General features: G+C 54.2%; 1 protein-coding gene across 1 annotated transcript in view; it reads right to left on the bottom strand.

Moving 5' to 3' along the window:
* The window catches only part of NAV1 (neuron navigator 1), a 226,870-nt gene extending 202,465 nt beyond the window's left edge, over positions 1-24,405 (bottom strand). Inside the window, 3 exon segments of the mRNA XM_038380090.2 lie at positions 9,795-9,898; positions 13,088-13,905; positions 24,255-24,405. Of these exon segments, the coding sequence (XP_038236018.2) occupies positions 9,795-9,898; positions 13,088-13,887 (904 nt within the window). The 5' untranslated portion in view covers positions 13,888-13,905; positions 24,255-24,405.
* Between the last annotated feature and the right edge of the window lie 642 nt (positions 24,406-25,047).

Genomic DNA, 25,047 nt, shown 5'->3' with positions numbered 1-25,047 from the left:
ATTTGCCCACAATGGGCTCCCAGCCTCACATGGCCATAAGGACCGAGAGACAGCAGAAAGGCAGAGATAGGACCAGAGCCCATTGGGCCAGACCCTGCAGAGACACAGCACCTGCCCCAAAGAGCTTACAGTCTAAATGGGCAAGGGAGGTGAAGGGAAGGGGAAACTGAGACACAGAGAGGCTCTTTAAGCCAATGCCTTAAAAACCCACGCTCTCTGTGCAGAAGTAGCTGGATGAAATTCTCTGGCCTGTGCTATACAGGAGGTCAGACTGGATGATCAGAATGGTCCCTTCTGGCCTTAAAAGCCATGATTCTGTCAGGCAGGGCCCTTTAAGGCTCCATGTCCCTTAAAGGCCTCTCACCGCCCCACAAGTACAGTGATGAGTCAGTTGTAGTTCTGCCACCAATGGCAAACATCTCAGCGATGTCTGTGGGGCAGGACCAGGTGCCCAGATTGTAAAGCACTTTGACTGAGAGGGAGTCTCTGGGATTCTTCTGGAGGAGCTGCAGAATTGAGGGCTGGAGGGGGGCAATGGGGACCAATCCTTAACTTTTACATGGGGCTTTCCAGCTGTAGATCATAAGGTGGGGTGTCATGTTACAAATGGGGAAAGTGAGGCACACAGAGGGAACTCAACTTGCTCAAATGACAGGTTTCAGAGTAGCAGCCGTGTTAGTCTGTATTCGCAAAAAGAAAAGGAGTACTTGTGGCACTTTAGAGACTAACAAATTTATTTGAGCATAAGCTTTCGTGAGCTACAGCTCACTTCATCGGATGCATTTGGTGGAAAATACAGTGGGGAGATTTATATACACACACACAGAGAACATGAAACAATGGGTTTTATCATACACACTGTAAGGAGAATGATCACTTAAGATGAGCCATCACCAGCGGGGGGGCGGGGAGGAGGAAAACCTTTCATGGTGACAAGCAAGGTAGGCCATTTCCAGCCGTTAACAAGAACATCTGAGGAACAGTGGGGGGTGGGGTGGGGGGGAGAAATAACATGGGGAAATATGTGTGTAATGACTCATCCACTCCCAGTCTCTATTCAAGCCTAAGTTAATTGTATCCAGTTTGCAAATTAATTCCAATTCAGCAGTCTCTCGCTGGAGTCTGTTTCTGAAGTTTTTTTGTTGAAGGATAGCCACTCTCAGGTCTGTAATCGAGTGACCGGAGAGATTGAAGTGTTCTCCGACTGGTTTTTGAATGTTATAATTCTTGACGTCTGATTTGTGACCATTTATTCTTTTACGTAGAGACTGTCCAGTTTGACCAATGTACATGGCAGAGTGGCATTGCTGGCACATGATGGCATATATCACATTGGTAGATGTGCAGGTGAATGAGCCTCTGATAGTGTGGCTGATGTGATTAGGCCCTATGATGGTGTCCCCTGAATAGATATGTGGACAGAGTTGGCAACGGGAACCACACAACAGAACCACTAACCCAGGAACCTATCCTTGCAACAAAGCCCTTAGGGCCACGGGGGGGGGGCACCCAAGCAGCAGTCGGCTCTTCGACACGCAGCCAAACAAAACCCACCTTGCACAGCTGTTTGCGGACAGCAAAGAGGGAAGAGGCACGGCTGTGTCTGCACTGAACAGCTGATTAGAACTTGAATGCACAGTTGTGCACATGGGCTTTGCAGGATTTGACCAGCTCTATTGGTGAGTAATAAGATCCCACAAATCCATGGCAATCTGACGCCTTGTCATTCTCTCTCACAAATCCACACCCCCTAATTCTTGCATTCCCTCCCAGGCCTTACTGGGCTAAGCTCCATGGAAGTCAGTGAGAGTTTGACCTGGATGACAGCCTCAGGATTTGCCCCTAGAGCCAGACATGGGGCATGAGCTTCTTAGGGCCAGCTTAGGGGAAACGTACCCGTATGTAAACAGCAGTAATTCTCTGTATTTAATCTCCATTGCAGCGGTGTCTGGGCTGCATCCACTGAGCTGATCACTATCCCCCACTCACTTCATGGCCATGCAGTCAAATTAGGGCAGAATCCCCTAATGGGGCTGTAATTCTCTTACACTGTGTGAGCTGGCTCCTCTTTCTCTAGGCTCTGATGTGGATTCGCGTGCTGGGCCCAGCTGCGGCTAATTCCGGCACTGAATGGCACCTGCTTTCCAGGAGTTCCCTTCACTGCTGCTCCTCGGCCCATTCTGCATGCTAGCAGGACTGGACATTCCTTAACTCCACCAGCCTGGCCGTTCACCCCACTCATGCTGGCTTGGCTATAAGCTAGTGTATGTGCATGGTCGGGTGGGGAGGGACAGAGCACATAGCACTCTGGTGCTCTGCATCAGTCCAGTGCTCTCTGGGGCAGTCAGCAGAATTTAGAGCAGCCCTAAGGTTGCTCTAGTTTATACCAGGGGCTGTTCTTGTTGCTGGCCAGCTTACAGCTACTTTTCCTCCCATCACTCTCCTTGTCTGAGAATCCAGCCTTCCGTGTCCAGGGATGGAAGAAACCTGTCTCCAAGTGACCAGCTACCGGGCAGGTGCTGTGTAGCCCGGCAGGGGAATGCCAATGCTTGCAATGACCTGGCTGAGCCAGGCCGCCGCTGGGGGCTCAGTTGTTAGCCAGGGATTGAAGAGATGTTATGGGGCCTAGCCTGAATCTTGGCACACTCATGGCAGGCTATAGCAACGGCCATCCACTGCAATAGGGAAGAGCACAAGCTCTCCTCTGACTATCAAGGGGATGTCTACAGTGCAGCTGGTCCCAGCACAGGCAGGCAGATGCGCTGGCTCCGCTCCAGTGAGTGCACTCCAAATAGCCGTGGGGACATTGCAGCACGGGTGGCGACACATGCTCGTTGCCTGAGTGGCGAGGATGATGATGGAGTTTCACATCTCTCAGGCATCAGACCAATGCGAGAACCACCAGCGTGGTTACATGTGGGCCAGGCCTGTTCATCCACCACCACCGCAGGCTGCGCTTTCCTGGCTTTGCACGGTTCACGTTCTTCACACAAAACGGCAAGGAAACTTGCTTCAAAGTGGGCAACGGCCACGTGACAAATCTGCCACCGCCTTGCTCCGTTGTGGGCTGGTGCTTCTCAGTCGCGCGGGTGAACCTGAGAGGCTTTCGAGTTTGATTTCAGAGTGTCTCTATATTATACATAGGGGCCACCATAAGAATGGCTGCCTTGCTTTAGCTGGCCATAAAATGTGGCCTTGCCTATTCTCCAGTCGTGCATATGAATGAGATGCCCAGACCAACCCAGCTAGCTTGAGCACACCCGAGACACCCGACACCAGCTTTTCCTCCTGGTGTTAAGCACTCAGAGCTCTGAGCCACTGAAGCAGATCAGTGCAACGCTAGAGCCCACTTACCAGAATCCCCACTGCCTAGTGCTATCTCTGACCCGGCTCCTCTCCAAATGCTTCCCTTGGGGTTTCCAGAACTGAAACGGCCAGCCTGACCCTCACCCACTCTTCTCCCTGCTCCCAGTGCATGCTGAGAAGGACCTCACAGAGATTTACAGAGGGATCAGTATCACGGGCTCCCATGTGACAGCTGGGGAAACTGAGGCAGGAAGAGGGGAAAGCAGTTTGCTCAAGGTCACACATTGAATCAGTTGGGGAGTCAGGAGCAGAGCCCTGCTCTCTGCCTGCCAAGGAGCAGCACCTGCCAAGCTTTGCTTGGAGCTGCAGAGTTCTCCTCTGAAACACCCTGGACCATCTTTCCAAGAGGGGTAAGGTTCAGCCAATCCCATTGTCCCTCATTGCATTGGAGCTGGATGCAGGGTTATGGGACTGACTAGACACTGTCCAGCCCATCCAGCTGATAACCAGGGGCCGAGTTCAGTGTAAGGGCCCGATCCTGGCAGCTGCACCGCACCCTCCTCTCTAGGCTCCCAGACTACTGCACTGGGCAGCATTTTATGGGGAGGAGCTGACCAGCCCTCTGTGGAGAAAGAAGTGGTTCGGGACTATTTAGAAAAGCTGGACGAGCACAATCCATGGGGCCGGATGTGCTGCATCCGAGAGTGCTAAAGGAGTTGGCGGATGTGATTGCAGAGCCATTGGCCATTATCTTTGAAAACTCATGGTGATTGGGGGAAGTCCCGGACAACTGGAAAAAGGCTAATGTAGTGCCCATATTTAAAAAAAGGAAGAAGGATAATCCAGGGAATTACAGACTGGTCAGCCTCACCTCAGTCCCTGGAAAAATCATGGAGCAGGTCCTCAAGGAATCAATTTTGAAGCACTTAGAGGAGAGGAAAGTGATCAGGAATAGTCAGCATGGATTCACCAAGGGCAAGTCATGCCTGACTAATCTAATTGCCTTCTATGATGTGATAACTGTCTCTGTGGATGAGGGGAAAGCAGTGGACGTGTTATTCCTTGATTTAAGCAAAGCTTTTGACACGGTCTCCCACAGTATTCTTGTCAGCAAATTAAAGAAGTATGGGCTGGATGAATGGACTATAAGGTGGATAGAAAGCTGGCTAGATTGTTGGGCTCAACGGGTATTGATCAATGGCTCCATGTCTAGTTGGCAGCCGGTATCAAGTGGAGTGCCCCAAGGATTGGTCCTGGGGCCGGTTTTGTTCAGTATCTTTATTAATGATCTGGAGGATGGCATGAACTGCACCCTCAGCAAGTTTGCAGATGACACTAAACTGGGTAGAGTGGTAGATACGCTGGAGGGTAGGGATAGGATATGGAGGGACCTAGACAAATTAGAGGATTGGGCCAAAAGAAATCTGATGTTCAACAAGGACAAGTGCAGAGTCCTGCACTTAGGATGGAAGAATCCCATGCACCGCTACAGACTAGGACTGAATGGCTAGGCAGCAGTTCTGCAGAAAAGGACCTAGGGGTTACAGTCGATGAGAAGCTGGATATGAGTCAACAGTGTGCCCTTGTTGCCAAGAAGGCCAATGGCATTTTGGGCTGTATAAGTACGGGCATTGCCAGCAGATCGAGGGACATGATCGTTCCCCTCTATTCGACATTGGTGAGGCCTCATCTGGAGTACTGTGTCCAGTTTTGGGCCCCACACTAGAAGAAGGATGTGGAAAAATTGGAAATTGTCCAGCGGAGGGCAACAAAAATGATTAGGGGGCTGGAACACATGACTTATGAGGAGAGGCTGAGGGAACTGGGATTGTTTAGTCTGTGGAAGAGAAAAACGAGGGGGGATTTGATAGCTGCTTTCAACTCCTGAAAGGGGGTTCCAAAGAGGATGGATCTAGACTATCTTCAGTGGTAGCAGATGACAGAACAAGGAGCAATGGTCTCAAGTTGCAGTGAGGGAGGTTTAGGTTGGATATTAGGAAAACAATTTTCATTAGAAGGGTGGTGAAGCACTGGAATGGGTTACCTAGGGAGGTGGTGGAATCTCCTTCCTTTGAGGTTTTTACGGTCAGGCTTGACAAAGCCCTGGCTGGGCTGATTTAGTTGGGGTTGGTCCTGCTTTGAGCAGGGGGTTGGACTAGATGACCTCCTGAGGTCCTTTCCAACCCTGATATTCTATGATTGGCTTTGGTGGGTGTGGAGGCCATTCAGCACCTTGCAGGAGTCTCTTGGAACCAAGCACAGTCAGGGCTGCTGAAACTTTAACCCTCCACTCCCCTTCATTCCTGGGGCTGGGGCATCCCAAGGCAGCATCCCCAGGAAATCAGCCACACCTGGGGAGAGAGGCTGGAGCCATGCTAGTGGGAGGTACCTTGTTAACAGAGCCAGCCTCAGGGAGCAGGGTGAGTTTGGGAACAAACCCAGAGTAGGCGGATTCTGTTCGAAGGCCCCATTCACAGTCCCTTTAGCGAAAGAGCCACTCTCCTTACCAGGCTCCTAGAGAGATACAAGGAGTATCCCAGAACTGATGGTGTAATGGAGCCCAGTTCCTATCATGAAAGCAAACAAGGTCACAGATCGATGTCTCCACCCTGTACATTTCTATGCGGTGGCCACTTCAGTCAGGTAACCCTGCCGGATAGCTGGGAAGACCAGTATACTAAGATCTAGGAGGACAGACAGGCAGAGAACGGCAGACAGACAAAGACGATAGTAACAGCTAGCAGGAGAGACTGATAGACAGATGTGTAACCAAGGAGCTAGGAAAATAGAGAGATAAGGGAGTGAGGTAATACGTTTTATTGGACCAACTTCCCTTGGTGAAAGAGATGAGTTTTCAAGTTTACACAGAGCTCAGTGTGACTCGAAAGCGTCTCTTTCACTGACAGAAGTTGGTGCAATAAAACTTATTACCTCACCCACCTCGTCTCTCTAATATCCTGGGACCAACACAGCTACAGCAACACTGCAAACAACAGAGGACCACAGACAAAGTATGCTGAGTGGTGGGTGGTTGGATGGATGGATGGATGGATGCATGGATATTCTCAGCAGACCTTTGGTAGAAATATCATGGCTATTTAACACGTTCGGTAGGTAACACTGCATAGTGCTGGATGCTACTGCTCTGCTCTGGGCACATTTACAAGATTCAGCCAGGCATTATAAATGTCAGCACCATTGTCCATTGTGCGTGCAGGGTCAGAGTGCCAAGCGCTCACCTCCTGCAACCAGGCCCTGATTTTTAGACTCCCTCAGTGCCCGTTTAGGCACCCAGCTAAAGGCCAGAATCAAACCCTGTGGAGTTACTCCTGATTTACACCTGATTGGCTAGATTTTCACCAGAGCTCAGCACCCAGGGCTCGCAGCCCCTCTGAAAATCTGGCCACTTCTTTCCGTGCCCGACTGGGAATAGAGTCTATCGAATATCTGCTCCATAATAACCTGCCTCTCCCTGCATTGGCTGCTTATAGCTGCCCACCAATGCACTCCTCCAAAGCTCCATGCCTAGCCACTCCTTCCCCACATGCCTCAGGAAAATGAAGCACCTTCCAGCACATCTGGATGGCTTGCAAAAGAGGACATGAGGAACAGAGTTAAGGGGCTCTCACAAACAGCCTGCCAGCTTCCCCTTTTTGTTTAAATCAAGAGGGATTCCGGTTTGAGGGCCTCTTCTGCTTGCACTGCAGCTGCAGCGCTAGGAGGAGACGGGGTCTTAGATCACTGCAGGCTTTATACTACCCCACACATACCCCTGCAAGGTTGGTCTTGTTTGTTCCTTCTCTTGGTACTGTCTAAATCCTGCATTGTGAGCTCCCTGGAGCAGCAGTTGCCTGTGTACTATTTGTCTGTACAGTGCTCTGCACCATAGTGCCTCCGTTGGGGTCCTTAGAAATAATAGAGATTATTAATTAAAAATAATAATATCAGGGCCTCTTTCTGACATCACTATCCCGCTCTCACCCCAGTGTCACTCCTCGGTTGAGCTGTGGCAGCGTTCTGGGGCCACACAGGTCAGCTTCCCAGTGGAGGAGAGATCAGTGATGCAGAGTCTGAGTACCTCTTAAGTGTGACTTGCTTTATTCACACAAACACCAGTCCTGGAACAGAGGGGATCAAATAGCATGGAGAGCAATCCCTTCTTCCAGGAATCTCAGCCCAGCACTAATGACCAGTTCCCAAGGAGCCTCACGAATTGACTCCAATCAGAGCCCAAGACAGAGAGAAAAGTTTCCTGCCACTCACGTAGCTCCCTGTACGCAGAACCTTGACCAACCTAAAAGTAATAACACTAGCATTTCTTCCAACACTAAAAACTTACTCGCACATTCAGAAAAATTACTTGGAGGATATGTGTAATAGTGCCATCTCTGCTAATGCCTGCCATAGCCCCATATTCTGCAAAAGGGTAAACAGAGGCACAGAGAGGAGCTGTGACTTGTTCAAGGTCACACAATAGCCAGTGACAGAGCTGGGATTAGAAGTCCTGCAGTTTCCAGCCATGAGTTCAGTCTCCTACATCACATGGCTTCTGAGATCAGACCACTGGGGGAGCACAACTCAGAAGCATGACTCTGATTTCTGATTAGGTTCTCCCAAGGGATGGACACCCAGAGATAAAAGCATACTTATATTCAGGGCCCAAACCTGGGTTGAGGGGCAGCATCTTCTCAATTCCTATTCACTCCTTCTGGGAGATAAGGCCGCTCCACCCTAATGTTCAAACACACTACGCCAGCAGGATTGGACCTTTCTGCCCCAAATGGTTCAGGTTAGGGCAGCGCTCCAGGGTTCTGATTCTTTTCTGAACGTGCCCGAACCCCTTTGGTCTTGAGATCGGGCCACACATCTGACGAGTTCAGGTTTACCCAGAAATCCAGCACTGCTGGCTCAAACGGGCTGGCAAGCAAGCGGTCATTTCACAGCTGTCACTAGCTGAAACCCAGAAGCCTAGAACCCCACACCATTATTGAAAAAATGAACCAAACTGTCCTGTTCAGGCTGGGTTGGGTCCAAGTCTGGGGCAGATTTCAATCAGTGCAAACCATCTTTCCTGCCCCCACAATCAAAGGGCATGGTAAATACGCCACTTGGCCTGGGGTGGCTGGGCAGACCTCGTCCACACAGACAAATGGTCTGGCAGCCACCTCAGACCGTATGGTGATAACTCAGGGAGGGAGTGAAATGGATGTGAGCAAAAGGCAGAGGAGGTATCTAGCTCCGGAGGGGCTGATCAGTTCCCTGACCATGAGTGGAACTGATGTGACTCACTGGAACTACAGGGCCAGATTCCTGTCCTGCTTTACACTGGAGTAAATCCAGCTTCACTCTGTTCAAATAAAAAAAGAGCCCCCTGGTGTAGGTGAGAGCAGCATCTGCTCCTTCTCCCTCCACAAGACCCATCTACGTGCCAAAACGATGTCAAACTGACAAGCAAGAGAGATACAGCCGCGTTGTCATTGTGTGCCTTCCAGAGCACTAGCGGCGCTATGGGGAGCGCAGAGGGGCACGGACCAGCAGGAATCACAGGAGCCTTTCCCCGGTATTAGACAGAAGTAGGCAGCAGGAGCCTTTCCCCGGTATTAGACCGAAGCAGGCAGCATGGCTCTAGGTGACATTCCAACTCCCACTGAGGCCAGCACAAGTTTTGTCGTTGACAGCTATGGCGGCAGGGTCAGACCTAGCTTGCATGTCTTCCCCCAGCCACTAGCAGGTGCTGAAGAGGCAAGGGACATAGATATGCCCCTGTAGAGTGCTACTGGTGCTAACGCTCCCTGTCCCTTGCATTCAGGACCTGACTGTCCCTTCCCCAGCACCTTGGGCATTGGTCATACCAGCTACCCTGCTGGCTAGGCAGCGTTTTACATTCATTCTGCACTGGTGAAGGATCAGGCCCTGGAGCCTGGCTGCAGCCCATCCCGGTCACAAAGGCCCAGCAGGGTTCCCTGCAGCCTCTCCCCCCGTGGCAGACCTAGAACCCAGGCCCCTGTAAAAACCCCACTGACATCTGGACCCGGTTCAGAAAAACCACTTAGCACAACCGATGTGAGCACATCAGCTGTTGTAGCATCCCCAGGCAACAACGAGCGCTACCCAGCCTGGCCTGCTGCCAGCGCTCATTGAGCACCCCAACAGACCCAGCACACAGCCGCAGGCAATGGCGCACTGACGGCCTGCCTCATTTTGAGCTAATTACCCGGTGTCTCAATTTTTCTCTCATTACGCCGCAAGAGCAGACCAGCCGCATTCCGCTGCCTCTGGCCACCGAGTGCAGCAACCTCAATGTTCAACCAGGCCTTGCCGAGCGCCAGATTCGGCCGAGCCAGCTATTAGTCAGTCCGTTACCCTAAAACACAGCTGCTGGCTCCTTCCTTCCCAGCTCCCTCGCCCGGTGACAGAGCTGTTTGCTCAGGTCCCACGTGCTGTCCCCGACCCCAATCCCTAGAGGAGTGAATCCTAGCTTGACTCACCCAAGCCTGGGAAGCCCAGCTCAGGCCCATCTGCAGGGCTGGTCGGTTCCTCTACCACGCGCTTCTCCTGGGAGAATTCACTCTTCTCCCTGTCTCCCTGCAGCCTGGAGATGGAGAAAGGAGTAGGGTCAGTGCATGTGTGACCCCCAGTGAATGTGTTACAAGTCCCCTTCTCCACAGGGGAAATGAGTCTGTTACAGCCCTCAAGCAGGACGTCTGGGCTGTTTAGCTCAAGCTGTGGCAGCTGCTGCTTTTAGCTCTGGAGATCCCTGGTTCAACCCGTCATGTCAGGTGTTGGCCAAGAGGTCTACTGTCATGCATGCATGAAAAGCAGGGCCCTGGAGATGCAGGGTAGTCCCCTGGGGTAGAGGTTCATTCCCCAGCCATTTGGGGACTGAAAGCTCGTTGGGCTGCCGGGCAGCAGACTCAACCGGCCCCACTTCCAGTAGCAGTGACAGGGGAAGCCAGAAGATCCGGGCCCCACAGCCGGAGGGGACCATGACAGAAAGGGTGAGTCAAGGAGGCAGCAGAAGGCACAGCTGGTTGCCAGGCTGCCTCTCTTGGCTCGGAGGTAGGGCCTGGCCTCTGATGGCAGCAGGGAGCCCATCTGGCCCTCCTCATGGCCTTTGGATTTGGAAATGGGTCTGGGACTCATTAAGGATTCATAGAATCAGAGAAGATCAGGGTGGGAAGAGACCTCAGGAGGTCATCTAGTCCAACCCCCTGCTCAAAGCAGGACCAACCCCAACTAAATCATCCCAGCCAGGGCTTTGTCAAGCCTGACCTTAAAAACCTCTAAGGAAGGAGATTCCACCACCTCCCTAGGGAACCCATCCCAGTGGTCTGGGGGTGTTTAAACACGTGTTGGATCCTCGTTCCTTCCATGAGGTCAGTGATGTGATGCTTATGGGTCTAAAGAGATCAGGACTTGGGTCTGGTGCTTCTCTTACTGAGACCAGTGTAACTGCCACTAGCTCCACAGGGGTTACTCCTGATTTACACCCAGTTGGATGGGTAGATAACACAGGGATCAGTGGTTTGCTCCAAGTTGCTCCACACTTCCTACCCCACTGTCTTGTTCAGCCACTCAGCCCGGGCAGGCTTTTCCCAGGGGAATACTCTGTTCCACAGGGGATCGTTGTGTTCCCAGACAGCTGTCCATGGAACCACCCTGTGGCCTCGCCCCCCAGCTTGGCTTGGCAGTGGCAGGGTGCCCTCTCCCCTCCCAATGCTGCACTCTTGCTTTCCCCACTCTTGCGTGGAAGCTGGTGGAGCCCTGGGAGTTCACACCATTTGGAGATGCCTGCTGCAGTTCACACCCTTCAGAGCCATTGGCTCAGGCTCCCTGCAGACTCTGGTATTGCTGCCAGGGTCACAGGCAGGCCACATTATCAACCTTTTCTCTACATCCACAAAGGCTAGAAACATCAGCATGGGCCTCTGGTGCTTAGGGGCTAGGTCTGACTGCACCAGCTAAGGGGTCAGGGAGTATAGAATGGGGAGCTGAAACGGTGTGGGCCTCTGGGAAGACTGTGAAGGATCCAGCCGTTTAACCGCACAGGACAGACCCAGCCGCAGACTCATCCGAGCTACTCTAATGCTGCCCAGCTGGACGCTGCCCCTCTCCCCACCCCCAGGAGCCTGTGGGACCGTCCCTCGCGTGCAGCTGTTATGGGATACAGTTCGGTGCATGGCTCCTGCGAGTGTGGCTGGGATCAACACCACGGCGGGTGGTGGAGGAGGGATGCTTCCAGGAGCACAGCTCTCTCCCTTCCAGCAGGGCAGGACAGAGCTCCCCCTACTTTCAGAACCACCAAGACTTGAGGCACGATTTTGGCAAGCAGAGCATGAGAATGACAGGGGTGAACAGCAGGAGCAGCCCCCCAGAGCCCCTCATTGTCTGTGCCCAGCCCAACCCCACCACGACTGTACGTGCCCAACCCCCACGCTGCCCACTCACTGTGTGTGCAACCAACCCCCACCCCACCTCCAATCCCCACCATGACTCTGGGCCCCCCTAGGGTTGCCAACCCTCCCGGATTGGTCGGGAGTCTCCTGGAATGGGCCTCGATCTCTGGGTGGCTACAGAAGCCAACCTGGGAGATTTTAGGTCCCTAAAAGTCTGGTTGGCAGCACAACGGGGCTAAGGCAGGTTCCCTGCCTGTCCTGGCTCTGCGCGGCTCCTGGAAGTGGTCGGCACGTCTGTCTAGCTCCTAGGCACAGGGACAGCCAGGGAGCCTCTGCGTGCCATCCCTGCCCTGGGCACCGACTCCACAGCTCCCATTGGCCAGGAACTGCGACCAATGGGAGTTGCAGGGGCGGTGCCTGTAGGCAGGGGCAGGGTGCAGAACCGCCTGGCCGCCCCTGAGCCTAGGAGCCGGATATGCCGATCGCTTTCAGGAGTCGCCTGAGGTAAGCGCTGCCCGGCTGGAGCCTGCACCCCAAACCCCCTCCTACATCCCAACCCCCGTCCCAGCCCTGAGCCCCCCTCACCCAAACTCCATCCCAGAGCCTGCACTCCTCACCCCCTCCTGCACCCTAGCTCCCTGCCCCAGCCCCCTCCCACATTCAAACTCCCTCCCAGAGCCTGCACCTGCTCCCGCACTCCAACCCCCTGCCCCAGCCCTGAGCCCCCTCCTGCAACCAAACTCCCTCCCAGATCCTGCACCCCCTCCCACACCCCAACCCTCTGCCTCAGCCAGGTGAAAGTGAGTGAGGGTGGGGGATAGCGAGTGACAGATGGAGGGGGGATGGAGTGAGGGGGTGGGGCCTCAGGCAAGGGGCGTGGCAGGGAAGAGCAAGGGTGTTTGGGTTTGTGCAATTAGAAAGATTTCAGAGTAGCAGCCGTGTTAGTCTGTATTCGCAAAAAGAAAAGGAGTACTTGTGGCACCTTAAAGACTAACAAATTTATTTGAGCATAAGCTTTCGAGAGCTACAGCTCACTTATTTCTTTTTTGCAATTAGAAAGTTAGCAACCCCACCGCCCCTCTGCATATGCCCAACCCCTCACCCTGTTTGCCTGCCCCCCACAACTGCTCACTGAGCATGCCCAGCCCCCAACCCATGCATGGACTAAGCTCCACATTCCTCATAACTGATCTCTGAAAGCCACTCCCCAAGCTCCATGGTGTGAGCCTACCCTACCCCCGCAAATGCTCCCAGTGCCAATGAGGGGCATGGGAAGATGGCCCCGTGGTTTGTGTGGGGTGGGAAGAGTCGGGGGAGGGGAAGATGAGATGCCCCTGCCCGCAAAGGAGCCCTGTGCCCTGCACACTGTTGGGCAGGGAACTCACCGGTAGTGGAAGGGTGCCACGGTGGCGGTGACCGGGTGACTTTGCTGTGGGACTGAGGAGAAGCTGATGGCTGGCTCCTTATTCTGCATGGGGTTGCTGGTGCCCAGTGAGATCCCCGGGGACTTGTCCTCACCCCTGGCTGCCTTGGGCACCCCACTGCCTTTCCAGAGGGCTTCCGACACCCACTGGCCTTTCACCGGGCAGCTCTGGGGCCTCTTGGCACTGGATCCTTCTGGGACGCTGGGCAGCCCAGACTCACTGCACAGGCTGAAGCGAGAGGGGCTCTTCCCCTGCAAGTGAGGGGTCTTGGCCAGCTCGGCTGCGCCACTCAGCTTCCCTGAGCCCTTCTTGGTGCTGTGGCTGCTGTAGGCCTCGCCGGGCTTCGGACTCTCCTTCTCTCTCTCTGTCCCTTGAACCAGAGCCTTCTTCGGAGCCCCCGTCGCTCGAGGTGTCGCCTTTGGCCCCCCCCGGGGGCTGCTGCCTGGAGTCCTAGTGCTCTGGCTGAGCCCAGACTCCATCCCGTCGGCCCTTTTGCCCTCCGATGCCTCTGGTGTCTCCGGCCCAGGCTCGGCCTCCACGGGGGCTTTAGAAAGGCTCTTGGGCTTGGAGCCTTTGGCTGCCGGACTGCCCATGCAGCCTGGCGCCTTCCCCGGCCGTGGTGATGCCGCCCGCTGGGAAGGGGGGGCCCCCAGGCTGCTCTGCCTCGAGGGCAGCTTGCTCTGAGACATAGCGCGGGGCACTGGGATAGCAGACGCATAATGGCTCCGGCCAGTCACGTTCACGTTGGCCGTCCCATTCATCGTCAGAGAGTCTGCAGGCTGGGGAGGGAAGAGAAAAGCAGAGCAGATTAAGGCTGGGCTTGGGGGCGAATGGGGGAGATGCTCCTAGATGGGGTGGTAGAGGGCCTCCTCAGGCAGTGTGGTGCCCAGACTATGGGGGGCAGAGGAATTGCTGGGATTTGGACTAATGAGGAGACCCGTGACCCTGCCCACTGGCAATAGGATTGTTTCCTTGGCCTCAGGATCCCTTAAAGATCTGCATAATAGGCTACCCCTCTCCAGCCCACCCTGCTGGAGGGGATGGAGTCCCTGTCTGCCCCAGCCATTTACCCCAGATCCTTTACCCCGGGACTGTATTTTTGGAGCTTTGCTTGGACTTTGGGGAACTGACTGCAGAATCCAGGCAACAGAGAGGCTGTAGTGTCTGCCTGGCTATAGCCCGGAGAAAGCATGATCACAGACAGGGCACCGCTTCTTGGGGACCCTGAGCTGGCCAAGCCGAGGGGTGCTGGCTCAGGGGCCCTGCTTCTCTCATGAGCACAGGGGTGTCCTCCGACACACAGGACCCTGCAGTCAACTTGCCAGGAGCCCCAGTGCTGCCCTCTGGATCCAATCTCATGGCAGTAACAGCATCGCTCATCAATCTGCCTACCCCATCCCCACAAGGATAGACCACTGGCCCTGGTCTAAAAGCCCATCCCAATCAACTGCAAGAGGGGCTGTACCTGGGATGCTTCTGGCTTAGACAGAAGCAGGAAACATCAGCAGGAAGCACTAAAAAGAGGGTTACTTCATTCAGAAACATTTAAGATCCATTCTTATAGGTGATTTCCACCAAATCTTTGGAGCAGAGATAGCATAGATCATGTCTCTGGCCTATGGTATCACAGTCTTTCTTAAACTGGTGTTCTAGCTACAACTACAGACACAAACAATCTTCCACACAGCTTGAGCTCCAGCTTTGTTGTGCTCATTCACCATGGACCATAACCTCTCTGGACACTACACAGCACAGAGACACCTAGAGGTTGGGTAATATATTGCAAGCAAACATGGCATCACATGCACCAACCCTCCCCCAGATCCAAACCCACCTAAAACTTTGGAGACGTCCAACTCCAGATTCACAACTTGCAGCTGGCCCCCGTTTTGTGGATGGGTCTGAATAAAGCTCCCTTTGTCATCCACACCCCACAGACCTCCAGGAAAGTTGGGATCCAGGTCTGTTGCCTGAAGCTGGGTCCCAGTGCTGTTTTTGAGGTTCCCCTTGTCACAATGCTGTGGGTGCAGGGGGGGGAGGACCCCAGTACAATGGCCAGAATGCAATGGCCATTTCCCTGATTATCCATTTCTACACAATTCCCCTCCATCTCCTCACTTGATCCACATTTCAGGGAGATTCTCACCTGTCCCGTATGGTGCCTTGCCCCTGAAAGCAGGGGATGAGGTCCAGCCACACAGAACAGGTCACCGTCTGAGCCCTCGAGTGGCCGAGAGGAATTCCTTTCATATGCCGGAGAAAAATGGGCAGATGAAACGATTGCAAGAATTCAATTTCCATTAAGAAGCCACCTGGAGTCCATATCGCTCCACCCAGCACTTTAGTCAGATTACAGGAAATTGAGGTCACGACCCGGTTTGGGGTTCAAAGCAACAACAGATCTGAAGAACCCTAAGTGCAAAGCACTCTCTCGCTCTCTGTGAAATCAGCTGTAAACACTCAGCCAGGACAGGTGAATGCTACCAGGATCTAGTGCTCTGCTCAGCTTCCAAGCTCCCTGTGTCTCCTGCCAGGATACAGGCTTGCTCTGCTCAGCTAGTGCCAGCCTCCTCCCTGACGGGGTGCAAGAGCATTCTCCACTGCAGCATTGCACCCCCCAGAGCTCCTGCGCTGGCCATCTCTGTCTAAATCTCATCTGAACACCCAGCTCTTCTCCCTTGTCTCTGCCTCTGAGGCTCTCTCCTCTTTCCCATATTTATCACTGAAATCTACGAAGTATCCCGGGATGCGTAACAGTCTCTACCCACCATAAACTAGTGTATTGAAGCACACCTAGGTGGGCACTGCCAGCTGGGTAACTGCAGGCAACAGAGAAACGCTCAGCTGGGCCTATCAGACTGAAGAGAGAGGCTGGTATCACCCTGCGTGGGTTCTCCAAGGGCTGCCAGGAGACAGGATTTGCGACTGTTCTGGGGATCTCGTGTGCTGCATGTCCCAAGTTGCCTGCACATACTGAACCAGACCTGGTGCAGGCGGGTCCGACTCCAGCAGTGGCACTCTGGCCTCTGATCTGCCCCCAAGCTCAGACGTAGCAGAGAGAGGCAGCTGCACAAGGCTGACTGGGATCTCTGATTCAGGGCCACCTGGCCCCAGTGGCAGGACACTCCCGCTGTGACCTGGCACAGGGTCCAGCAGAGGTTGGGTTTAGCACAGCTCAGCTCTGACACAGACCCAGAGACCTGGGTTCCAATCGAGGCAAATCACTTCACCTACCCTGTGCAGCAGTTCCATGGCTGTGAAACCAGCTTCATAGATTCCAAAGCCCAAAGGGACCAGTGTGATCATCTAGTCTGACCCCTGTATAGTGCAGGCCAGAGAACTGCCCCTCAATAATCCCTAGAGCATAACTCCCCTACCTCCTGGGACATGTGAGGGTTAAGCCATTGATGGTGAGCTACTCGGATCCTACAACAACAGAGCAAATATCTACATAGACAGAAATCAGGCCTCTTATTTAGGGGTCTAACAAGAAGTGCACCAATAGGAAACTTGGCCTTAACCAGGCTGGGGCACAGATGCAGAACAAAACCAGGGGAGAGCCTTTCTGCCTCCCAGTACCTGCTTTGCTTCAGGGACCCTGTACAACTCCCGGTGACGTTATTATTTTGTATCTTAATCTGAATTGTGCTTTGCCCCCAGGGCCATGATCCCAGAGCAGGCAGCCTCCACCGAGCACAGGCCAGGGAACAGATCCTCCTCTTGGTTTCCTTCACGCAGGCAGGTTTGCAAGACAGCAGTCAATCACGCTGTGCCGTAATTCACCTAAAAAGAGGACAGCTGGCTCTAAACTCCATCGCTGTTTAGCCTCTGGAGTCCTTATGTGCTGCCCTGAAGAGGAGCTGACTGCCTTGTGCCCTGAACACCTAGCTCGGCAGAGAATTAAGCAAAGCAAGAGCTGATTTATTGCAAACAGATTAACCTATATCACTGCCACCCCCAGACTGGCCCACTCCACCAGGTTCTATCAGACACCCTCCCATTGGTAGGAAAGGCCACCTGATTACTTGGGGGCCTTGCACACATGGAAGCAGGTCTGCAGAAGAGCTCAGCCCCCAGCATGCCGAGCTCATTGGAAAACCTGTCCTGTATGGTCTATTTCACCAGTGACCCGTAGCACTGCCCTCCAGCCATCTGCTGTAGGCATTTCTAGGGGGCCAGTTACCACTGTATCTAGGCACTGTGCCGGGCTGATCTGGCTCTGCAACACCCTTCGTAGTTTAGGTCTTGCGTATCAGAGATAGCAGGTGGAAGTTGGGGCCCCGAGCTCGCTTCCCAGATGGGGTGATTCCCACTTGCACTCTGCAAGAAGAGCTGCGCAAGTACAGGAGACTTCTGTGGCTTGTGCCGTGCAGGAGGTCAGACCAGACCAGTGGCCTTGGACTCCAGGAAATTAGCGTAGGGAAGCGTCACTTTCCCCAGCCCGTTTGTGTATATGTTAAACCAGTCAGACTCCCTGAGGGCTTGTGGAAACTGATCAGCATAACATCTAGTGTGAACATGCTTACTCCAGAATAAGCCTGTCCACACGGTACATTTCCCTGGGTAGACTAGCCCCATGACTCACACACATCATCTCCTATTTGAGCCCCCTGCTCTAAAGAAATCTAAGGGCCGGTCCATGTGCTAGGCCTGATCCTCAACAGGCTGCTGCATTCCCTTTAACGAAGCAATACTTATTTACACCAGCAGAGGATCTGGCCCTATCAGTGCCGCTTTGTAACCCAGTGTGACAGCATGGCTGCCACCCAAGCCAGGGGTACCTCTGCAGTGCCTGCCCCATTTCCCCTTCTTCAGGGGCAGGGCTCCTTCAGCCCCATGCAGTCTTTCTCCTTTGCTCACAGCCCTGCGTGGGGGCTGGTTTCCGTATTCACAAAGTTCTTCAAACACAAGCAGAAAAGGCAGGGTTACCATACGTCTGTATTTCCCCAGACATGTCCGGCTTTTTGGTTCTTAAATCACCGTCCGGGAGGAATTTTTAAATATCTAAAAACGTCCGGGATTTTGCCATTATTATTTTTCCCCAAAGAAGAGTTGATCATTCAAGAAAGAGAGTGAATGTTGATCACTCGAGAGAGTGCCCACTATTCCCCCAGCTCCCAGGTGTGGCTGGGAGGGGGGAGGGGGGAGGAGGGGAAGGAGGCGGGGCCGGGGTGGGGATTTGGGGAAGGGGTGCAATGGGGTAGGGAGGGGGCGGAGTTGGGGTGGGGACTTTGGAGAAGGGGTTGGAATGGGGGCAGGGAAGGGGTGGAGTTGGGGTGGGGCCCAGGGCAGGGGGGCATGAGCAAATACCTCTCCCTCCCATGGAGTGTCCCCTTTTTTGAATGTTCAGATATGGTAACCCTAAGAAAAGGGAACATCCACAGTCACTCACGGAGTCCCCAAGCTGTCCTAGGGCATGGCTCTTACCTCACAGCCAGGGGAGCACACACAGCTTCCCTCACAGAGCCTCTCTTATCTGCCCCACCCAAACCACTTCCTCTGCAGCCCCTCAGGCCCTGCCCCCCAAACTGCTTCAGCTCCTTATAAGGAACCAGCTGCACGAGGGGCAGAGGCCTGCCCCATGCAGATGTCTCTGGTTGGCTCCTTTAGCATGTCTGCTCTAGGCTTCACATCTCCTGCGGGCAGCTCCCTCTGTTCAGGTTAAGACTCTCCCTCTCATCTGACCCCGTCACAGCAAACAGGACAGAGTTGTCGCCACATAGCCGCTTTCCCACTGTTTACCCTCTTGTATCTGTGCCGGCCACGCTGCCCAGTTGTGTTTGTATCCAGTGTGTTCTTGGACAATCTGGGCTGCTGCCCCATGGCGTCCCACAGCAAAAGACAGAGGGCCCTGCGGCCATGCACAGAGAATGAGGCCAGCAGCGCCTGGGGCAATGCAAGGTTAGCGCTGTGGATGCTAACGGCGTATTATCCAGGTGACATGGGGATACCCACTGTGTCTTGAGCCAGCCCTGAGCCTCTTCAATTACAGCGGACAGAGACAGGGCCTACGGGCGTGTACGTGATAAATGGAGGAGGGGAGCATATCAGAGGAAACAGCTAACAGAAGGGGGTAAGTGAATGCAGGTTCCCCCCCCTCCTGTAAAGCATGTGATGGCATGGTGGGGCTGGGTGAAACTGGGTGAGTGCAGAGTGTAGCCTGTGGGATAAAATTCAGATCCAAAAGGGGGCTTCAAACCAAAACGCAGGCAGGTCAGCACCCAAAACAAAGGTAAGGCACACCTGAGTGGGCTCAGCAATTGGCACGATGCAAGTGGAGGGTTTTGGGGAGAGAGAAGGGGAGAAACATTGGAGAAGGAAGGAGAAGGCAGCAAGGAAGTTTCAGACACAACCTAAACAAGCCCTGGGCGTGTGCCCCTGAGAAAAGCCTAGAGGGAGAGCTTTTAGGCTGAGTATTGGCTGACCGGGGGTTGGAGATGTGAGCAAAGACACTAACTCCTAGAGTTTGAGTCCTGCTGTGTTCAGGGAAACAGGACTTTATGTACGGTCTTGTAAATAAACATCACTACGCCAAGGATACCCAATTCTGACTGAAGCTATTTCGGGAGATTTCCTCCCCATCCCCAACATGACTTAATGTCATTTTCTTAAAATATCCAATTAAAATCTCCCAGATTGCTTTCAATAGTCACCAGGAGATCGATGCCGATTCCAGGAGACTCCAGGCCAATCCTGGAGGGTTGGCAACCTTAATACCCGACTCCACCATCACTTTCTCCTCCTAGCAAAAACAACCTGCCAGACCCACAAACTTTGGCCAACTGCATGGGTAAAAAGGGGTAACAGCAGCATGCTCTGCCTTCGTGGTATGCCAGCTGCCAGCCTCCCCATTGGTAAGTGGGAGTGCACTGGCCCATCGGAGGAGGCGTCCGGGTGAATTCCCCCTTCAGTGTGGAACCAGGATGGGCTCGGCGTGCTTTGTACGATTATACCAGCATGCGGCGTGCACGAGGAAGGGGGCTGGCACCTGTTGGTCTGGGAGAGCTTGTGCACGTGTGAATGTAACAGGGCCAGGAGAAGAGCCTGATGGTCTCTGTACGTCTCTGGAACAAGTGCAGCACATATCAGTGCGAGTTTCCCACATGCTTTGCTGGAGGGATGACGTCTAGGGCTGAGAGGGCCTGGGGGTCTGCCTGACTCGGTCCCCCCTTGGTCTCTCGGCGGAGACGCCCTCTAAGGGACCCAATTAGCAGTGACTGTGATGTGGTCTGAAACCTGACAGCTCATTTCACAGGGGCTGTGTCCGGTGCGTTAACCACATCTAAAGCGGGGAACAACTTTCCGCCCTGATGTGGGCTGCTTTGGAGCTGCTTCCCTGGAGGCTACAGGCCTGTCACCAGCCCCTGCAGCCAGTGTTCAAAGTGTTGAAGGCCAGAAGGGACGATTAGCTCACCTTGTCTGACCTCCTGCCAGGAAATTTCCCCCAGTTGCCCCTGTGCTGAGCTCAACAGAAAGGTGTCCTGGCCGGATCTAAAGACATCGAGAGATGGAGACTCCACTGCTTCCCTGGGGAGTTTGTTGCGACTCACGGTTAAATACTGGTACTTTGTCTGGCTTCAGCTTCCAGCCACTGACTCTCCTTCTACTTTTCTCTGCTAGATTGCAGAGCCCCATAAGCCTGTTGTGTTCTCCCCGGGAAGGTATTTACTCTCACTCTTCTTTTTGATCATCTAAACAGACCGAGCACAGCAAGTCTGTCGCTGTCCGGCATTTTCTCCAGCCCTTGAATCATTTTGGTGGCTCTTTTCTGCGCCTGCTCCCATTTTGCAACGTCCTTTCAAAAATCGTGGGCCCCACAACTGGAAGCAACGTTTCAGTATTGGTCTCCCCAGTGCCGCACACAGAGGTAAAGTCGCCTTCCTGCTCCTGCTCACCGCTCCTGTTGAAACGCTCAGATATTGCAGTCGTGCTTTTGGCCACAGCATCTCGCTGGGCACTCGTGTTCCGTTGCTGGTCCACTCTGGCCCCGCTAAAGATTGTCTGAGTCCCTGCTTTCCAGGACACAACCCCCCAGTCGGTAGGTCTGGCTTGCATGTCTTCCTTCTCGATGGAGGACCTCGCGTTGGACAGCCCTGTCCTATATCTGGCCTTCCTCCTGTGTGCTACCCTGGGAGTATCCCCTGTCCTAGTGACCCCCGGAGATGCTGTTAGCTGCAGTATAAATTATGATCCCTGCTGGGACCTGCTGCATGCTGACACTGCCTGTTCCAGCCTTCTAGCTCTCTGCTGCGCTGGAGGGGCAGGCAGGCGGAGCTGTTCGCTCTCCCTGAGCCTGGCCTGGGTGTCTGTCTCATCGCATCCCTGTAGTTTCCTAGCCTGAGCATCATTAGGCAGGGCCTGCAGGGGCTGGAGTAATGCACTCCCCAGCACAGGCTGGCGGGGAAACTTTCCCCTGCTTAAGAGCCTCTTTCTTGTCCTGTCCAAGCACCGCCCAGGACAGATGTGCAGGGAAGCCCTCTGCTGGTCTTGGGAATGTGCTCAGATTACAGGGCCTTGCGGAGCACAGCTGGGAAGCCTGCCAGCCACAGCTGGCCTGCAGTAATGCTTCCCGCCCCTGAAACCTTGGCTGCCCACTTCCCCCGCCTCTGCTGGGGGACAATGGGCAGGTGGTGAGGTGGATACAAGCAGCTCACAGGCACTATGTTCTCGCATTCCCAGCCAGCCTCTGACCCACTCCAGTGCAAAGCACGTGGTCTCTCCTGCTTGGATGCTGATCTCTTGGAGTTGCAGCTGAGGATGTCACATGCAAAGCACCAGGCTGTTAGGGAAGCTTGATTCTCCACTGCCTTGCACCTTAGCATTATTTCTATTCCAGTAGCACCTAATGACCCCACAGGAGACCAGAGCCACAAGGTTGTGGCCCTAAATCCAGTGCTCTATTGGTTAGGTCAATGTGCCATGACTATAGCCTTGTGCAACAGGAGCCAGGCCAGCATCCTCATCCCACAGCACACTGCACTTGCCTGGTGCCTTTTCTGCATGAGGGTAAATAACCCACAAAGGGGCAGGGCAGGAGCTAAGGAAATTCCTCCGCCAACGTGGTGGAACACAAAGGCCCGGATCCGCTGCGCAGCTATCCTCAGCACTTGTGCAGCGCTTTTTGCAGAGTGCAGGTGGGAATCGCCCCATCTGGGAAGCGAGCTCAGGGCCCCTGACTTCCACTCAGACGCTCTCCCCACTGGAGCACGGCGTCTCTGCCACAGCAAGCGTCAGAGCCAACGAGAGCGAGGATAAGGTGCCACGGCTTTTGATGGCCTATCCAGTAGCCTGCCGTGCTACTTTAGCATCCACCCTCCACCACTGGGTGACACTAGAATAGCTACATGGAACATACAGGTTCCCCCTACTCCTACCTGACCCTCTTGGCACAACCCTCCTGCTCCTAACCCAGGTGCGAGAGGTGGATGCCCTAGTACAGCAAGAGGCCATGTGACTGCAGTTAGAAATGGTGGTGGGGGGAGGGGAAACAGGGGGAAGAGTTAAAGTTAAGGCTGGGGAGGGGAAACAGGGGTCAGAGTTAAGGTTAATACTGGAAGCTTTGCTGAGCATGTCCAGACATTCTGATAATGCTGTGGATGAATGATCTCGTTACCCCCTTGAGCGCATGCTAAAGGAGGTGTTATTGTACTCAGGGGTGACAGCACAGGTGGGGAGAGGGGAATGGGAAGGTTAGCATCCCCGCAGTGGAAATACTGCAGGGACTCACACATGCCTGGGGGGAGGGCAGAGGCGACAGGGGGACCTGCAGGGGCTGGTGCAGCTGCCGTGGTGCCCAGGATGGAGCCAGGGAGCAGGGAGTGGGACCCAGAGGGGCTGGAATGGGCCCAGGCAGGGCTGACAAGGGGGTGGGGAAGGGAGACAATTGTGTTAGGGCCCTGAGCTGAGATGTGCCCCCAAAACTGCTGTAACTTCTGTGTAAATGAAGTGCAGGAGCAAGGGGAGATGCCCCAGCAAACAGGTTGTGCTGGGCCCCCAGATTTCTCTCCATGGGCCTGGGAGCGGAAGGTCTGAACCCCCAGCCCTCCACCTCTCCACACCTAGTCCCAATACCTCCCTTTGCTCCCTCACCCCCATTCGCAGGGAGCTTCCGCCCTGGCCCATTGTCCAGTCTCACACCCACACCATCAGCGCTGGGTTATAAGACTCTACATCCCATGCGACTGGAGTTTCACTGTCCAACTCCGAGCGGGAAACCTCCCCAAGGCTGGAGTGCAGTGACCCCCGTCTACGCAAACGTGGCTCACAGCTCACGAACCATTCTGGACACGCGGCATGCTCAAAAAGCCTGCTGGGGGCTGGCATGCAAATGAGCCGCACCCAGCCCCTCCCTTCGCTTCAGCTTTCCCCTGGGCCTACACACAGGTCGTAGCTTTGAGAGGCTGAGCCGGGCTGGCCCAGATCCACCCTTTGCTTTCCTAGCTCGTGGCTAGTTTGTACGACTTGGCCAGGGGCTGGGCTAGGCAAACGAAAAGAAGCGAAAGGAAATGTGACCACGCAAGTGGGAACAGGCCTGTCCCGTGCCTCGACCCCCAGCCGGTGGAAGAAGCAGCGTTCTGCCATGTGACGGGGCAGAAGGATGGGCCTGTGGAGAAGGCGTTGGACTAGAACTTAGGATCTGTTCCTGGGTCTGTGGGCAAGTCCGTGCCTCAGTTTCTCCATCTGTAAAATAGGGAAAACACTTCCCAGCCTCCCGGCGCCACCCATGACTGTTCATGAGCTGTTCAGATACTACATGCACGAATGCTGTAAAGGAGAGGAAACAAGAGAAAGGAAGAATAAACCACCACGGGGGGTCACTTTCTTCTTAATCCCACTGTCCACTTCTCAAGTTTTCATGTCACAGCCCTAGTGAATGCAACGGTGCTCCCAGGACCGCAGTCCATTGCAGCAGCCTATTACTTCCACTCGCACAGGGCTGCCTGCACTGCAGCCACTTTCCACTGCACTGCAGCCTCCTGGGAGGGAGCTCCCTGCCTGAGCATGGCAGCTCCCTGCAGCCCAGCTCCTTCTAGCCAAACATCCTGAGTTGCAGCCCAGGGCTAAGTGCAACCCGCCTGCATTCGGGAGGCACAGTACATCGGAGAATGAGAAAGGGGGTTTGACTCACCAGAGCCCTGGGCTAAGCAGTCTCCACTCACACGCTCCCCGTAGGCCGTACGCAGAGGAATGCAAAATCTGGGAAGGCAAATCCCATTTCTCACCAGATGTTCGCTGACCGAAACATCCCTCCCCAGCACACTGGCTCCTGCTCTGCAAGCCGGGCAGGGAGTGGGAGGCTCTCGGTGCTGCTAAGATAATTCACTTGCTAACCCATCTGAAGCAGTATTGCCAGCCCCTTGGATGATCCGTCGGTTTCTTCAACAGCTCACTACAAATGGGGCTTCTTTGGATTTGGGTTTTTAATTCCCCCCCTTATGACTATTTCCCCTGGTTTAATTCCCTTCCCTCCACCCGTTCTCCCAGCTGCCGTCTTGGCTTTCAGTTCTGGCTCCATCTGGGAGGGCGGGGAGAGCTAGTTACTCAGGATGAAGCCAGCGGGAACACGAGAGTCCCTGGCAGTCGAAGAATGCTGCTCTTGCTAGTTCACTTCCCCAGCTACGCTTGCTTCTCGAGGGCAGACCCAGAAAGTCTCTGTGGAGGGAGAATGGGTCTAGAGGTGCGAGCAGGGGCTCCCGAGTTCTGCTCCCAGCACTGACTTCCTGCATGGCTACAGCCAAGTCACTTAATTGCCTCCTGCCTCAGTTTTCCCCCATGCAACAATAACAAATCCATGTGCCACAGATACTCTCAGTGGGTAAATCACAGGCATGTGCAAAGCTGGGGCTAGAACCCTGCTCCTGCACAGAAAACAAAGGCCTTCATCACTTGTGATATTGGCGATTTCCCTTAGGTGGTAGGAG

This window comes from Dermochelys coriacea, chromosome 21 (genome assembly GCF_009764565.3).
Source record: "Dermochelys coriacea isolate rDerCor1 chromosome 21, rDerCor1.pri.v4, whole genome shotgun sequence".
NCBI classification, from domain to species: Eukaryota; Metazoa; Chordata; order Testudines; family Dermochelyidae; genus Dermochelys; species Dermochelys coriacea.
This window is presented reverse-complemented; position numbering and strand designations above follow the sequence as displayed.